The sequence below is a fragment of the Pelodiscus sinensis genome, chromosome 5 (genome assembly GCF_052426305.1).
Source record: "Pelodiscus sinensis isolate ZL-2025 chromosome 5, ASM5242630v1, whole genome shotgun sequence".
In the NCBI taxonomy this organism is placed as follows: domain Eukaryota; kingdom Metazoa; phylum Chordata; order Testudines; family Trionychidae; genus Pelodiscus; species Pelodiscus sinensis.
In genome coordinates this window covers 69495820-69513497 of record NC_143056.1, presented here as the reverse complement: position 1 = coordinate 69513497, position 17678 = coordinate 69495820, and the positions used below count along the sequence as shown (strand labels likewise).

The following is a 17678-nucleotide window of genomic DNA, read 5'->3' as shown; positions in this document are numbered from 1 at the left end:
GATCTGTTCAGTCTGTGTTCCTGAGTCATTGATGGTCAGGAGGTACAGTGCAGTTGTTTGGATTCTCAACGCACCTCTTCGTGGTGGCCATACAAACTCTGCAGTCTTATGCAACCTACAACAGAAAAGACTTCTTTCTCATCCAGCAGTAAGGGCAGGAGAAATGAAGGGACTTGTGCGAATGGTTAAGGAACTGTACAGAATGTGATTTAAAAAGCAACAAGCCAACAGAAAGAAGAAAGCGGCTTTTATTCCAGACTGAGACGTGAAGCTGACAGGAAAAGCAAAGAGTAAGGAACAATGGCAATGAAACCAGAAAGCTCTAATGAACAAAGGAGGGCTCCTATGTGCAAAACATCCATGATGCAACTTTAGGCGGCTTATTCCCGCAAAATCTAATTGAGACAAACAGGAACAGGAAGAGGAAGAAAAAGAAAAGTACCAATGGTTCCATGCAAATTTCCAGAGCAAAAAAACCCATCCAACCAAACAAAAAGGCAACAAAGGTTGTTTTTCTTTTCTTGTATTTTTTTAATGATGTAAAAAATAAAATAAAGAATCACGCCACAGAGGTTATTGGCCTGGAGCAGTTTTTCTCTGTGCATGTAAGGGTAGCAAAGTAACTGAGATTGGCATTAGCATAGTGCGTCTTCCTCCCGCTAGCCCTCCCTCGCCCCCCAACAAAGTGATCTTAATAAAGAAGCAGATGAAAAGCATGTGTTTGATACAGCAGAAGCAACATAACAGCATTTCAAATAACCAAGCCAGGTTCCAACTAGCAATGAGAGAACCGGTCTGGATAAAATAAGAAACCTTCTGAATCTTTGCCTCAAATTCAAACAATTTTTTTTCCCCAAACCTTTGTGTTTTCAATTTCCTGTACCTCTGCTTACCAGGATGAGAGTGGCAGCATTGAAATAAATTAACAAAAGCTTGTTCTTGTGTTTCTTGCCATGCGAGGAGCAAGAAACACTGAAAATCTCTGTAGGCATCCTGTTCTCATCAATTTGCTTGCCTGATTTTTGTAGGCAAAATTATAATGTGGGGATAAGCATTCAGAAAATGTGGGTCCTTATTGGATTCACACCTTTTAATGTTCACCCAGTGCTAGTTTCAACAAAGTGCCCACTGCGCATATCCTATCAGAGAGAAGAATTTTGCCTGCCCTTCTCACACTGTTTATATATACTTGATACACATCTGTATGAAAATAAATATTTCATTTGTCAATTAAGGATCATTTTCACACTCTTCCATACATCTGAGATCATTTTGCATCTTCTTTTCCATAACAAAATAACTATTATCATCACTAGTTTCCCTCTGTGTGCTTTTGCCTGGCCTTTAAGGCATGATCAGCGCATTGGCTCACTCTTATGAAAACACAGGGAAAGAAGAACCTCTCTCCATTTCCTGGTTCACTTGCTGATGCTCCAGGTTTGTTTAATGAATGTGAAATTTATGAGAAGACATTTCCCTTTACAGTACCTAAGTTTTTGACAGAAGAAAACATCTTCATCTTAAAAACACTTGAAAAAGAATGAAGCTGCAATACCCTCTTCCAGTTCTTGCACTTAAGAAATATGTATATAGATAATATGTTTATATAGATATAAGTATAGCTTTTATTTGCTTAGCCAACCCAACCATTCAATTCACAGCTGTTGACATAATTCCTGATAGGAGATCTTGCTTGTACCCTCCCCCCCTTTTTATGTATTTTTTCTTTTAAAAATGCACTTATAATTAAAAGGGCACGTTTCTAAAATTTACTTAAGGTGACACAGAAGTCCTGAGACCTGTGGCAGTTTTTAAGACTGTGCCTCTCAACCTAGCAAAGACCGTGAGTGGAGCACTGACCCTTCTAAAGACAGCGTGTTAAAGGAGAAAACTGGCAGACATGATCCAAATCAAAATGGAAAATGTCCAGTGCACTGGAAAAATACAGTCATGTGGTTTTGCTTGGGTTTTGGGATTTTTCCCAAAAAGTAGACTGGTGTCATCCTGGCTTAGCATCTCTGATACCAGTGAGTTATAATAACCAGCTGTGGGTCATCATCCAGTCAGACATACTTGACCTGAAAGACATGGGGAAATAACTGGCCCTGATGCACAGAGAGAGGTCATGAAGAGTTAGCATGAACCTTTCCCCTTTGGGACGTATGTGTGTTTTTAAGAATAAAGTAAACTCTTTAAGATGATCCTTTAGGAAATTTGAGTGGCATGGGATGCCTCAAAGCTTCTCGTGTGCACCAAAATGTGAGAACAGCAAATTATTTACATGAATTCACCTTAACTGTAAAGCAAAATGGAACACCCTGCTGTCCTCCCACAAATCAAGCACAATACCATTATGATTCCAAGGGACGTGCACTGGTTTTCCTGGCTCCTTTTTTTCCCCACATAGCAGGTGAAGTCTGTGTATCTGTTCATTTCTTTGCCTTTTATAAATGAACATATTTTCCTCTCCCTGCAGTATCACAGGTTTTAAGTTTTTTTTACGCGAAGAGAGATGCCATACTCAAAATATCCAGGATACAACATTATGGTAGAGGTCTTTTTCTTTAATCCAAGGCGGGTGTATGGGTTGCTTCATGTTCTAGCTTCATTGTTGTATTTTCCTGCATGTGTGTTTGTATTTGCATTTAAAATACATCAGTCTCATGATATACTTAAAAGAAATGCAAGGGAGAAAGGGATAACAGTGAGCCATTTGACATTGACATTTGTTTCTGTGGCTTCAGAAAATGCACAGTTCAACTCCAGCGCTGATGGCAGCTTGAAGCTTTTGGTTTTCATTGTTAACATACGTTTATCTATTTAAAGGAAGAAAAAAAATTAAAGCAACATGTCGTTCCCCCTTCCCCCACAAAACCTTGATCCAACTTATTTCTGTAATCCTGTTTAAAAATACATAATACTATTTCAGAATGGAGGAGACAAAAGAGAACACAATAAAATAAAGAAAATGTGATCTTTGAAGGTGGCTGAAGATTCTGAGTATCAGTGAATGGGGTCGGTGATTGGGTGTATGTTCTTGGATTTCTTTAATTACCTTTAACTTATTTTGTATTTTTAACTTGTTTTTGTTTCATGATAATTTTGCCCTTCTTGCAGCCCAGTTGTCCTCCTGCCTGGGCACCTGTGGAATCTGACTGACCACTGTCACTTCTGGTTTAACAACACTTGGAGGACTGGTGTCCAATGAGGTAACACAGGAGGGAGACTCCCCTCCCCCGACTTCATCACCGTTCCACGGCTTAGAACCCTTTGATGTAACAATAGGCCTCCAGCGTGGCGAAAAGAATGTACAGGAGCCACAGGCTTACAAAGAGCAAAGTTGTGGCAAGTCTGCACCCCTTGGGGCCTCCCAGTTCCCCTCCAAAGTGAGGCCGCCTCCGGTACAGCAGGACACTGATGCAAACAAAAGCAAAGATGGTGAAAAGCGTGACAGAAAAGGCCAGCGTGCCTGCTGACACGTGGAACTCTTGTCCCTGGGAAGCCCAGTAGATGGCAGCCACAGACCATGCCAGTCCAATGCCCAAGAAGACGTTGACGGCATTGCTGCCCGTGACGTTGCCGATGGAAGCATCAGCGTAGACATCCTGGATGGCAGCTGCTTTGCTGGCAAAAGTGTCTAGAAGGGAGAGACATGAATTAACAATGAAAATGAAATTGTGCTGCCCAAAGATGGGGCCCTGGCAGTTTTTACTGTGACAAAGTAGGCATGATTTGTTGAGGCTAAGTTGGCCTAAGGATGCCCCTTTTCTGAGGGGGGCAGAAGCCAGATCTCTGAAGCTGCAGAAGAGTGGTTTGGAAATAGCTCTGGTAGCGAGTCCTATTAATGGTCTCATGCCATTTTAGCACCTTCTTCCTAGACTGGTACATGGTGTTACGAGATATTTATAGGCATGCCTTGGCCTTCATTTTGCTCTTTGCACCCACTGCACTTTGTTCCCTCTCCTTTTCATTGATCACACAGCCCGTGGCACTCAACCTTCCATCCAGAGGGGTGCTTATGGCTCCTCTTTTAGTCACTAGCAGACACTATAAATCTTGCCCATGAAGTAGGACCACTTCTCAGCCAAGCCCTAAATAGCATAATAAGCTGCTGCTAGATAGGAGACCTGTGTAGGCATCGGGTTGAAGGGGGCTAGTGGAGAGTACTTTCATTAACCTACACTCACAATGGGGATGGGGACACGAAGGGGTGGACTTTATTTCTGAGGGAAATTGATGCTCTAGAGCTAGAGTAGATTATTTGACTAGATATAAATAGGGCTCATCTCTGTCCTCAGTAGCTGTTTGCTACCACTTGCTTTGGTACCATTGCCTGGAAGTGGCCTCTGAAAAGAGAGACTGACCACACTGCAACTGGAGGTATGACTGCAGCTGGAGCAGGCACAGCCAGGCTAGTGTTACTCTGCCTAGCATGGCTAAAACTAGCCATGAAGACATGGCAGTGTAGGCTTCAGCTGGGGCTGTGCAAGCCTACCTGGAATTCTGGGCCCAGACTCACATTGATACTCCATGCCAGATGCATGTCACCATGTCTTCACAGCTAGCTTTGGCCATGGCATCTGGAATTACACTGGTGTGGGTACCTACCCAAGGTGCAGCCACATCCCCCATGGCCATGTAGACACAGCTGTAGAGAGAGCACTGCCAGTGGCAACAGAGCAGGACACTCCCTGTTGCTCATCATTATTATTATCACTATTACCTGTTGCTATAGCTCCTAGGAGCCCCAATCATGGACCAGGAACCTGCTGTAAAAGCACATGATGTCAAGATTCCCACAGGCAGGACAAGCGTTCAGCTGTCCCACCATGTCAGGTGGGTGGCTATGAGCAGAAGGTGTTGGTTTACAGGGCAGTTACTGCCAAGTCCCTAATTTACCCACCCTGCTCAAAACACACGCCCCCAGCAATCCTTCCATAGCCAGACAGAATCCTGTCACTGAACCACAGCTCACAGAGACTCTCTTCTGGTGCATCCCAAACCCTATAGTGTCAACAGCTTTTGCCCAGGGAAAGAGGGTATGAGTCTCCTCCTAGAGCCTCTGCTCCAAATCAGATTTCACATCCCTTACAACATCATATGAACCAATGGTTCCAGAAACACCAAAGATGCCCATGCAAAGGATTGTGGGATGAAAGGGCTGAGCCCCTCTCAGATTTGCTACTCCTGAGCAATGGGCTAGGACTGTAGTGCCAGCCATTATGTAGTCCTATTGCCACACTTTTGCCCTTGGCCTCCTCACCTGGTACTGAGGTGCCAAAGGCCACAAAGACAACAGCGGTCACCGAGTCCTTGAGGCCAATGGTGCAGCCAAAGTGGGAAGCCAGATCCCCAATGACAGCGGTGAGCATGCCAATGATCATGATGGACACCACGAAACAGGCCCAGCCATTGCAGTACTCGGTGGGTGGCACACAAGCAAAGAGCACCTTCCAGAAGACGGTCAGGAAGTGCATGACGTAGTCAAAGCAGGATGGCAGGCGCTCCTCACCAGACTCGTCCTCATCTTCTTCACCCGCTGCAAGCAATGCAAGACAAGAAAGCAGATCACCAGAGGGCTCTGAAATACCAGGGTTCCAAATGCTGCTGCATTTTATAAGCTGAAGTCACATGGATTATGTTCTATTGGTCCTTACTGCAACAGTGACATGTCCCTGAAATCGCACAGGCAAGAATTTAAATCTTTTGTTTGGCCAAGGCGGGATGGAGGCCTGGCTGCTGTCTGGATGGATTTCAAGCCAGAAAACAGTGGTCTTACCTTGAACAGTCCATCCAAGCTACAACTAGGATTCAGTCAGTGAGGGCTCAGGGGAGAATGCTAACTACCGCTGGAGGGAAAGGAACCAACTGTGGACACGTTTCTCTCTCTGACAGCCTTAAGAACTCAGAGCGATGGCAGAAAAGCACTTGTCTTCTGCTGCCCAGGAGATGATGGCAACCAATGATTTGCCTGCAAATGTTCCTGCTCTTGGATATTTGCAGCATCACAGAGTATACACCTTAACCAAATTATCCCTCTCCTAGCTGCTCATCCTCATGCCTGCGGTGTTGTCACCGTCAGGTCACATTCTGATACTATCAGTGGAATGACAGGAACTGTACATTCAGCAGTGCAACAGGAGCTTCCGAGGCGGCACTATTCCTGGGACATCCTGGACCATACCAGGAGATGCCAATCCAGATGTGGTTTTAGAATTTAGCAGCAGCTACATTCTGTGGGATACGGAGAGATAGCCAGCAGTCAAATACATGCAAGTTTTCCTTACTGCTTGCTGATTTGGTGCAAATAAACTCCTCTGCCAACTTCACCTCTTCTCTGCTTTTTCTGGGTTTAGTGAGGGGCTGGGGGAGAGGCTGAGGATAATATTGGGATTGCTTTGAAATGGCATCAGGGTATTTGAAAGTGGATCAGCAATCACAGAATCATCTCATAATGTCCTTAATGTTGTTCTTGTACTGGTACACAGAGGATTTGACCATATTTATCACCATAGCAACGTAGACAGCATCAGGAAAATAGTGAAGGCCAGTCAGGCATTCCTATTTACCCTTTCTCAGATGATAAGCATAAGTGAGTACTTGAAATTGAAAGGCAACAAATTGTACAGGGATAAAAGCAAATACTTTTTATGCAACACATAATTAGCCTGTGGAACTCATTGTTGATTGGCATTATAGAGGCACAAAGCTAAATAATATTCAGTAAAGGAGCAGAAACTGATAAACTAAGACCCTTATGTGTAAGAAGGTTGGCTAAAATTACAAGGGCTCTAAATCTTCATCTTTCTGGGCAGAGGAAGCTGACATCAGGAAGGAAAATGTCCATCCATTCTACAGTGTAACATACATTATATGGAGGGAGCGGGGGATATGTTCCCCTGAAATATCTGTCACAGGGCAGTTCCTGACACAGAATATCAAATGAAGTGGACAATTGGGCAGTTCCAGCTTGATGCTTGTTCAGTCTCTTCCTGTTGTTTTCCTTATTGTTACTCATAACAAAGTTAGTCAGACAAATCCAATTGCTGTGACTGGACCAAATGCTGAGGACTGCACACCCCCTTACTCTGAAAGAAGAGAGTGCTAAGCTTCAGTGACCAAACATAAGTAGATTAAAGCTCTACTCAACTGTAACTACAAAAGTTAACACCAATTTTCCATACAGTCTACTGGCACTTAAGTCAAAACTTCCAAAAGCTGCCCAAACAGTGTTATATGTCTGGTGCAGGAATTCTCAGAATTGCCCCAAGGACAGAACATGAACCTTGGTTGGTTCCTGGATTTAAGGACTGCTGCCTATTTCTTAAGGGATCATGTGATTGTGATAGGAACTAAGATCTTCTATATGGAGGAACCGTGCTAGGCCCATAGCCAGAGGAAATGGATGAAAACCATGACTTCATTACAGTGTATAATGACACTGGGCTCTTTAATCTACCAGAGAAAGGCATCAGGGGCTGGATGCTAAAGCCAGACATATTTAAACTGGAAATAAGACAGCAAAAAGACACAGCATGACTTCAAAATGTAATTATTATAAGACCACTAAGGCATATTGGACACGTCCCAGACTTAACTACAAAACCTTTCAAATTAAATGTACAAGATGTGGACAAATTCACAGCCTAACAGATGCATGGCCCACTGAAGATGCAGAATGTAATCAGTGCACAAAATATGGACATCTTGCAATTGTTTACCATAGCAAGACAGACATAGAACAGATAGTCCAGAGGCATTTTGTTCTGGGATCTATCAATGTGATAACATAGAGACCACGTGGAGAGCAAGACTGAATGTTAAAGGAAAGACTATTGACCTGAAAACTGACTCAGGAACAGACATGACAGTCATAGCAGAAGGGATGTATAATTACCTTCAATACCTACTAGAGCTGAAATCACCTGATACAGCCCTGACTAGTGCTGCGGATGTTTTAACAGCACGGGCCAGTTCACCACAGAAACAATTTACAAAGGCAGTTTCCAATCAGAGTATATGTTATCAAAAGTTCCAAACCCGATAGCCAGGATGTGCTTAGAGAGAAAGGTGGAAGAATTCAAACAAGTATTTGGTGAGACTGCATTTTTGAAAGAAGATGCAGTACAAATAATCCTGTCAGATAATGTTGAACCATAAACTTTACATACACCTTGAATGATTCATATCCCAATTGCTAAATATATTCCTGGGGGAAAAAAATCTGGCAATAGTAGATATGCTGTCATGGAGCCCAGCATCATACTCATCTATCTATGAGCTTGAAGATGACATAAAGCTGTATGTGGCTGCTATAGATGTAAAGGAGACTATACCTACTACAAAAAGCTGCCTCAATAGACATACATTTCAAGAAGTTCTAAGTTATATGAGGACCAAATTAGCATGAGTATTTAAGGACACTAAGAAAGTAACAAGAGACTACTTTTTAGTGCAAGGACAATTGAGTCAAATGGACATAATTAAAGTTGATTGCATCATAATTCCAAATGCAACAAGAGGAGAAATCTTAAACTCATCCTCAAAGGACAAGGGCTAACTATATGCTTTGAACAGACCAACCAACGTGAGTCATGACCAGGCATCAGCACGGCATAAAAATAGAGTACCTCCATGTGAGTATTCCAGCTCTCACAGACCAATACAACACAAAAAAATCTTTCAACAATCCCTCTACCAGATACATGTTGGAAGTGACTAGCTGCAGATTTATGCAAATTCAGAAGATATCTGGTCAAAATGGATTATTTTTTTCCAGGTAGATAGAAATAATGTACTAGAAAGAAGTAACATGTCAAAGTATTATTGAGAGGCAAATGCTTTTTTGCTCATTTTGGAATAGCAGAACAAACTAGTGGTGGACTACATGCTATAGAGAATTGTAGCAGAATTTAAGTTTTTCCAAACAAAATATAATTTTTCATATTGCTAGCAACCCACACTATGCACAAGTGAATGGAGAATCTGAGAGAGCAGTATGGACAACTAAGAAAAATCCTACCACATTCCTTGCTCTTCTGAGATACACTCCAACATGTAGCTCAACACAACTCCTGATGGGAAGACAACTAAGGACTACTGTTCCAACTTCAGAAAAGACTCTATCTCCAAAAAGTGGCCAGACATGAAGCGAGTAAACAGTTGGATAAAAAGTCTGAAAGGGTGTATGGACACTTTTACAATGTATGATGCTGTCAAGTCTAGAATCTGGTGTGATTGTATGTGTCACATTGGATGGAGAATGAAGAACTGCAGCTATCTTAAAGGAAAAGAATGAATCGCCCAGATCATATGTAATTGAGACTGCCAGTGGAGAGTTCAACAGAACTCAACAGAGCAGACACTACAAGTAGCACATGCATAACAACAAGAAGACGCAAAGATTCCTAACTGACCAGAATAGTCATTGTAGCTAATGGATAGCCATATGATCAAGTTGTTATGCATTCAGGTTGTGTAATTAAAAAGCCAGTTTGATTCAGAAACTTAACAGACTGATACATATTACGCTATAAAGCTAGTATACATTTTATAAACAGCATGAATGTAAAACAAAAGGAGAGATGTGATGGAATCCTAAAACTGTATTATAACAATCAGCCACTAGATGGCACCATGTGTAACATATCTTCCCTGAGCTGGTAACAGTAATATTTGACAGTGCATTAAAATCTCCTAAAGGGAACACATCTGTTGTCTCTTTCTATGATGGAAGCTCTGTCGCTTGTTCAGACCTGTACAGAAGCCTGGTATGCTAGTCGCAGCCCTGCAACTTTCTGTGTACAAGAAGTTCGTGACTGAGATGGCACTCATTAGAGGGAGCTGAACGAGCATCTCTACAGATGGCTGGTTTGTCTAGAAATGGCCAAAGGGATAAATGCAGTAGGGGGAATGCGCTCTGTGACAATTCCTTTGTAGAGTCAAAGGCTGGTTTTGCTCACTGAAGTATGGATGGAATAAAGCATCTATTGTATAAGGAATTCCCATCTCACTCTTCTCCTGTCCCTCTCCTTCCCCAGAGTGCAATCAATTACAAAAGCACTGGACTAAACTTTCAAAAATTTGTTTTCACTTTTCTGCCATGGTGTGGGCACTGACTCTAGTCGCTGGTGCCCTTGTGGTTGAGTGCCGGATTGTGTGCTTGGCAGAAAATACTGAGCAAGGGTTTAATTAACCTTTGGAGTTAAGGGCACAGGATGGAGCAGCCATCCCGTTGTTCTATCAGGGATGGACAGAGAGAGAGAGAATAGAGAGAGGAGGAGGGAAGGAGAGAAATGGGGGAAAGGGATTGAGAGAGAAGAGCAGAATTGTAAAAATATTGTTCCAAAGAGATATGTCACTGGAATTCTCCTTTCATGCAGCTATTTCTCTCCAGCAGGGGGAAAGTCTACACAGAAAGAAGTGGCAAGAAGAAACTCAGGCTATGTCTAGACGACACTATTTGATCTATTGGACAAAGATACCCAAATTGCGCTCTACACTTTGTGTACCTTTTTCCGACAGTTTTTTTGGAAAAAACTCCTCTTTTGGAGGAGCCCTTATTCTTCATAAAATGAGGAAGACAGGGCTTCCGAAAGAGCGCATCTGCTCTTCCACACACAAAAACAGTGGAAGAGCAGACATGTTCTCTGGACGCGGTAGAGTTTTCCTGGGATACCTCTGGTATCCCAGAAAACCTGCGTAGTGTAGCTATAGCCCCAGCTATCTCTTACCCCTTCTGCCTTTATTTCTCATCAGTCTCAGATGCATGAATCACAAGCTGCCTTGGGGCTCACTCCCTTGCAAGCAGCTCCAACTAATCGACTGCAGCTGCCTAGCCCCAGAGCTGGCTGGGAATTAACCCCTTTTTGAGAGGTCTCCAAAGCACCAAATGGCCAAGGTGCATTCTGAATGCTGAACTTGCACCACATGTGATCCTGTCACTCTTCTGCGGCTGGCTTGAAAGGCAAAAAGCCACCAGCTGTTTGTTCTTTCAGGCACAAGAAAATATGCAAATGAGGCGACGCCATGAATATCGCTGCACCTCATTTGCATACTTAATGAACTACCATTTGTGTGCAAACAGCTTTTGTGCAAAAAGGAGCCGTCTACATGGCTCCTTTTTTGTGCAAAAACCCCCTCTTGCACAAGAGCCATTCTTCCTGAAAAGAAGCAGCAGAACGACTGTTGCCCAAGAGGGGGTTTTTGCACAAAAAGGAGCAGTGTAGACAGCTCCTTTTTGTGCAAAAGCCCCTTGCGCAAAATGGTGGCTCATTAAGTATGCAAATAAGGCATAGCAATATTCACCGCTTCACCTCATTTGCATATTTTCTTGCTCAGGAGGACAGTGTTGACATAGCTAAGGGTTTTCAGTTTGTGCTTTAGCATACTAGTCTCTATTGCTTGCAAAGCATTCCTGAAGTCTATACAATAGGGGCCTAATCCTGCAAATTGCTGAGCATCCCGAGAGTGCTTGATCTGGGATCCACTGTCTAGCCTAACCTAGAAAATCATTCCACCTCTGTGGGGTGAGTGCAGGACAGACTTACTCTCTGGTCCATGGGTTCCATGCCAAGCCTGCAGCCCACTGTTTGGGAAACACTGCCCTATGCTCCGCCCCCTCACAGAATTTGGTGCCTAAGTCTAAGAGACAGGCAGGCAGGCAGGTCTGTGTGAGATCCGCAGCTGGGAGAAAGAACCAGGCACTTGCCTGACTTCACACAAAAAAGCCCCAGGAAGAGGAGGTGCTGCCCATGTTAGGAACTGCAGCCTGCTGGTTAGAATGCTTACCTGGGATAGGGGAGACCCAGATCAATTCCAGCCTTTGGCAGGAGGGGAGAAAGAATTTTAACAGAGCTCTCCCACCTCCCAAGAAAGGGTGCTGATCGGAGAGATGTGAGGGGAAGGGTCTCTCCTGCTGAAGCTGTTTTACAGTTTCTAAACAACTCAATAGACATTGGAGCAGGGCTGGTGCTATCACCACCAGGCTGCAGTGTCATTCTCTGGTCCAGTGACCGGGTTTTGAAGAGCAATAGGATGGAACCTGTAGTGTACAGTAGCAAGGGTCCACGTGGTGACTGAGCTGTGTCTTGCCATGCACTATGTTGCTAGGTAGACCAGCCCTTATGTGTGAGAGGCCTGTGCTGTAGAATCAAAGACCCTGGTTTATCTGATATGCATGATCCATACATGTCTGAGGTAGGTGTAACTGTTAGAACTGAATAGCATTGAGGAAGCACAGGCGGTTTCAGGTTGGTTCACACAAATGCTCAGAGGCCAAGTCTTGCTGGTACATCCCTCTGGGGTTGGTGACTTTGTAGCTGGGCACCCTCAAATCCCCTCACCTGCACTAACAGTAATGGCTTCCATGAACTGGTCCCTCCAGGAATGTGTCCCTACAACCAATGCCAGGTTTGTCTTCTTAATCAGCTTGTCCACGGTGCTCTGTCAATGGGACAAAAATGCACAGCAGTTAAAGCAGCTCTGGTTCCCCCTGCTCAGTGCTGTGCTGAGAGGAGAACTTTTGCCCTTCCACAGGGGCTGGAACAGACACTCACCCTGCCAGGGAGATAAAGCTCCTGACCATAGGGCTGGTGGCTAGATTCATGCCGCTCCCCCTCTCTTCATGCAGAATTGCTTCTCCCTGTCCTTCATCCAGCCTTCCTTTCCCCAGGCATTTCCACCCACCCGCTCCATCCATAGGTGTTGCATTGTCTCCCAACCTGTCAGGATACTTGCTCCTCCTCTCTGAACACAAGGGACCTACCTGCTCTCTCCAGAAGATGCTTGTGCACCTTCCCTTCATGTCTCCTGAGGCTGCTCCCTCCTGCCTCTCCCCTCCGAGTTCTCCCTTACTCTCTCTCTGCTAGGCCCCTTTCTTTGGGTGCATGCTCTCTCCTGCCTTGGCCACCCGCTTTCTCTCTGACAGCTGCCCTCTCTGCTCAAGCCACTACTTATATCCCTTCCCTCTGGCTGCGCCCTCTCCAGTGACACTGCATTATCTCCTCACAGAGAGACCCGGTACCCAGTACTGACCTTGAATTCATAGGACTCCTCAATGATGACCTCTAGTTTGGGATGCTCGCCCAACACCGGCTTCCCCATTTCTGCAATCCTCTTGGCTTCCTCCTCTTCAACTGACAGCTTCCTTTCTGCCACTTCTGTGAAAAGAGCATCAGCACTCAGCTGAAGACACCAGCCCTTGGGCACCAGACAGGGGCACTTGGTGGAGGCTGTGAAATGCCTTGGGTGCCAACCTGGGGCACAAATACATGTCTCCCATTTTGCTGAGCTCACAATGAGCTTCATGAAAGTAATTCTGGGCCATTAGCTGAATGAGCTTTCTAAAGAGCTCCTGGCTGTGCCTTCAATGCATTATACTTCTGAAAATGAGGATCCCATCCTTTGAGTCAGGCACACACTGGGGCAAGCATCCCCTGGAATACTAATTCACTTGAGTAGCCTTCACCCTGACTAGTCCTGTCCTTTCCCCTCTACTGCCCATGTGCCTTACTGCGGATCTGTCGCATCCGTGGCTATTCCTACCCTGGACGTCTCTACTGATTGCCTTTGCAGCATATGCTGGGCAGAAGTGAAAGCCTAGTGCATTAAAGACTTGATCCGGAGCCATTAAAGCTAATGGGAGTTTCCTCATTGCCTTGAATGGGATCAGGATCAAGCACTGGCACCCTAGTGATGAAAAGTGCTAAGTCACTATTACTACACTACTGAGCGCCCCTCAACCTGATTTTCATAGAACAGACCATGTGGGCATTGTCTGCCCCCTTCATCTGCATAGCACCACTAGTGATGGCAATGGGAGGGCTGTAGGAGGAATATGCTGCTGGTCACAAGGGCTATGTCTACACTGGCATGAATTTCCGGAACTGCTTAAAACAGAATGCTATTCCGTTTTCAGTTTTTCCGGAAAAGGAGAGTCTACATTGGCAGGCTGCTTTTCCGGAAAAGCCCTTTTTCTGAAAAAGCGTCTGTGGCCAATGTAGACGCGCTTTTCCGGAAAAGACTACTGGGCTGTCTACACTGGCCCTTTTCCGGAACAGTGTTCCGGAATAAGGACTTATGCCCGAGCAGGAGCAGAATAGTTTTTCCGGAATAGCGGCTGATTTTGTACAGTAGAGCATCGTTGCTTTTCCGGAAATTCAAGGGCCAGTGTAGACATCTCGCAGCTTATTCCGGAAAAGCGGCTGATTTTCCGGAATAAGTGGCCCAGTGTAGACACAGCCCAGGTGTCAGTCAAGAGGGAAGGAGCAGTTACCAGGCCCATGACTGCCCCCACGCTCACTTCTTGCTTGCCAGACCCATTCTTTGCCATTTACAGAATGTCAAGGTGGGGCTGTGTCCAGGTTGCTTCACTGCTGTGAGAGACAGCATAGGGGCCTACTTCCCCCCAGGGGGACATTGCCTAGTGTTGGAACATAGTGAGAACTGGCACCAGAAGCTCAAAAATGTCTAGACTGGGAAAGGGTATTCTCCTGCAGGGCTGCCGTCATTTGCTCTGGCAGCCTGCAAATACATCGCTCCTATTAAGATTATTAATAGAAACACCCACGTTTTTGAGGCGCAAAAGCCAAGATTTCACTGAAAACACCCAGAAAAGGCCCAGATTCCAATATATACCAAGGAACATAAGTACATTATTTTAAAAAAATTAAAAATGGCTTTTTTACCCTGTCTTGAACCTCTTTATTAGTGTGACAACCCCTCCCCCCAATGCCTCCCACTTGCTTCAGCAACCACAGCTTCGGTGGGTTTGAAGCACCAATTCTTTTTACGCTTTAGCACAAGAGCCCTTTTAAGCAAACATTAATGTGCAGACATGTTTTCTAGCTTGAAATGAACAAGAGCGAGAATCTTTTTATTCCCCTTTGATTAGAAAATTGCTTTCAGCCGTCTGTTCTATTCAGGGCTTGCTTTAACTCTCACCCAGATATATATTCACAGGGGCAGACACACATTCTTAATTCTTTCATTCTGCACTTTAATTACGTTTATGCCACATTGTGCGTTTCCTAGGGGATTCCTATCACTGGAAAATGTACAGGAAAAAAATAGGTCAGGGACCAAGAGGGTGTGCTTTTTCATATAAAACTGGATGATTAATCCTTGATGGAGAAAAAAGTTTTCCCAAGCTACTGATGGTGGGGAACAAGACGTCCCATGTGGTGTTGCCTGTGAGGAGCAATCCACTGAGAGCTCCCCTTGGGAAGCTGTCTCTGGTCTCAATCATGAATGATACCCTGAAGCAGTGATACTCAGAATGAGGCTTCTGAGCCACAAGTGGCTCTTTAATGCGTCTTGCAAATGAAACAATGAACTCCTGTCACTTGGGGGGGGGGGGGGGTCATGTTAATGGCTAATGTGATGTGAAACCACTGAGATCTGAGCATCATTGCCCTGAAGGCCTCCTCATCTGGTGTCTATGGTGAAGCTGCAGAACCAAGGGATCCATTGAGGTGGCTGCTGTCCATGGTGCTGATTATGGTCCTGATTAGTTTGCTAGACTAACACAATGAAGGTGCGCATGATTATTCATCTTAAAATAGTGCATTGTGATTGCTCTGGGCCATGTTTATTTGCACTCCTACTGACGTTCATGTGATAGGTTTTTGGTCACATGGCCATTTGGGGCAGAACTTCTTGTCATGTGACTTTTGGGATTCATGTGCACATGCACCTATTGAGGATGGAAGTGGTCTCCTGGCCCCTCGCTACATATTGGCTTCATGTGTTTGTAAGAGGACCTGGCTAGTGTAGGTGAGACCCAGAAAAAAATCACTTACTTTCACAAATATAATAAATACACTAGTGACATGATACAGAGAAGGAAAGACGGGGGAGAGACATGGAGATGATTGAACAACAGCCTGTAGACACTTGACCCCAGTCTGTCCTTAAGCATAGGCAGTTGCCTAGGGCACCAGTATTTCTGGGCCATCACTCTGCTGGGATGGATAGAAGCAGTGGAGCATGTGTAAGCAGGGGCTAAACTACCGCTTGCTATCAGCCAGCTAAAAGGAGAGAGCTGCCCTGGGGTCGGTGTGCTCACTCCAATTGTTTAGCTCTGCAGGATAATTAACTGTTAACTGTGGATATGTAAATACAGCTCATGCCAGGAGGGAGAAGGAATCCGGGGTGTGGTTATGTAAATCCAATTCAGCCAGGGCTGATGGAGGATCAGTGTTGGAATGGAATGTGGTGTATTGTAACTAATTTGGGGCTGTTGTGGGGGGGTCACAAATCATACTACCCCTAAATGTGGAAACTAAAATATGACACCAGTGCTTGCAGGATAGAGACCATCATTGTAAGAGGTCTCAGAGGAACAAGCCTCCCCCCTGCCAGAGTTGAGTGAACTGAGTTGGGGGTGGAAAGGGCTTGAGGGCTGAGTCAGCCTGCTTCATGCCTGCCGGGGGGGAGGTGAAAGACTGGCTCAACCTGCCCCCTTGGTTTTAAGGACAGACCTAAAGCAGACTCCATGAGGAGTCTTTTTGCTAGTCCAGTGGAAGCTGGAATCTTTTGCCAGCCTAGGTAATGGCTAAACAGTTGAAATCACTAAGAGCTGACATCACTGGTTTGGCCGGGAGCCAGACCCATTGCAGCCAGTGGAGTGGCTGGTGGGAATGACCGGCTGGCAGGAGCGGCCAGCGGACTACAGGGCTATGTCTACACTGGCAGTTTCTTGCTCAAGAACTGCTGTTCTTGTGCAAAAACTTGCCTGCTGTCTACACGGCACGAGCATTCTTCCAGAAGTAAATTTACAGTACAGCATTGGAAAACAGGGCTTCTTCCGGAAGAATTATTCCTCTCCCCATGAGGATTAAGCCCTCTTGCACAAGAGCTCTTCCAGAAGAGGCCAGTGTAGACCAGCAACATGAATTTCTTGCACGAGAAGCCCCTATGGTTAAAATGGCCATCAGAGCTTTCTTGCACAAGAAAGTGTCTACATTGCCATGGATACTCTTGCGCAAAAGCACATGGCAGTGTAGATGCTCTCTTATGGAAGAGTTTTTGCACAAGAAGTTGCCAGTATAGATGTAGCCCAGGAGTAGCACAAAAGTGACCTAGCCTCAGGCAAAAGGAGGGGAGTCATCTGGATGATGTGTCAGGGTCTTCACTGACTGGACAAAGCTGTAAGTGGGGCATCTGAAGAGGGGTACGGAGAAAGTTTGAGTAAGTGAACTCTGTTGTGGTATTTTCCCAAGATAATGCGATGTGACTTCTCTCTCTTTCATTAAAAGGTTCTTTTCTTCACTCAGATGCTGTGCTTGCGAGTGGGGAAGCATTGCCTCTCAGAGGCACCCAGGGGTGTGTGAATTTCCCAGGCTACTGGGTGGGGGCTCAAGCTGGTTCTGTGTGAGATGGACCCGTAGGCTATGTTTACACTGCCAGCTTCTTGTGTAAGAAGTCTTGCGCAAGAAAACGTCCACACTGCCATGTGCGAGCTGTGCTTTTGCTCAAAAGCATCCATGGCTGTGTGGACGCTCTCTTGCGCAAGACAGCTCTGATGGCCATTTTAGCCATAGGGCTTTCTTGTGCAAGAAATCCCTGCTGAGTGTCCACACTGCTCTCTTGCGCAAGAGCTCCTGTGCAAGAGAGCTTACACCTGTTAAAAAGAGCGTAGCTCTTGCGCGAGAAGCCCTCTCTTACCACGCCGTCCT

At 45.1% G+C, this 17678-nt stretch overlaps 1 protein-coding gene across 5 annotated transcripts in view; it reads right to left on the bottom strand.

The window, feature by feature from the left end:
• Positions 1 to 223: 223 nt before the first annotated feature.
• The window catches only part of SLC8A3 (solute carrier family 8 member A3), a 179816-nt gene continuing 162361 nt past the window's right edge, over positions 224 to 17678 (bottom strand). For 4 of the 5 annotated variants that reach the window (XM_075927317.2, XM_006130304.5, XM_006130302.5 and 1 more), the window contains 4 exons: positions 13036 to 13160; positions 12345 to 12444; positions 5264 to 5539; positions 224 to 3637 (listed from right to left, as the gene is read on the bottom strand). In XM_075927317.2, the coding sequence (XP_075783432.1) occupies positions 3261 to 3637; positions 5264 to 5539; positions 12345 to 12444; positions 13036 to 13160 (878 nt within the window). In that variant the 3' untranslated portion in view covers positions 224 to 3260. The remainder of the gene's footprint in view (positions 3638 to 5263; positions 5540 to 12344; positions 12445 to 13035; positions 13161 to 17678) is intronic. The other variant, XR_012903475.2, reaches the window with a different exon arrangement.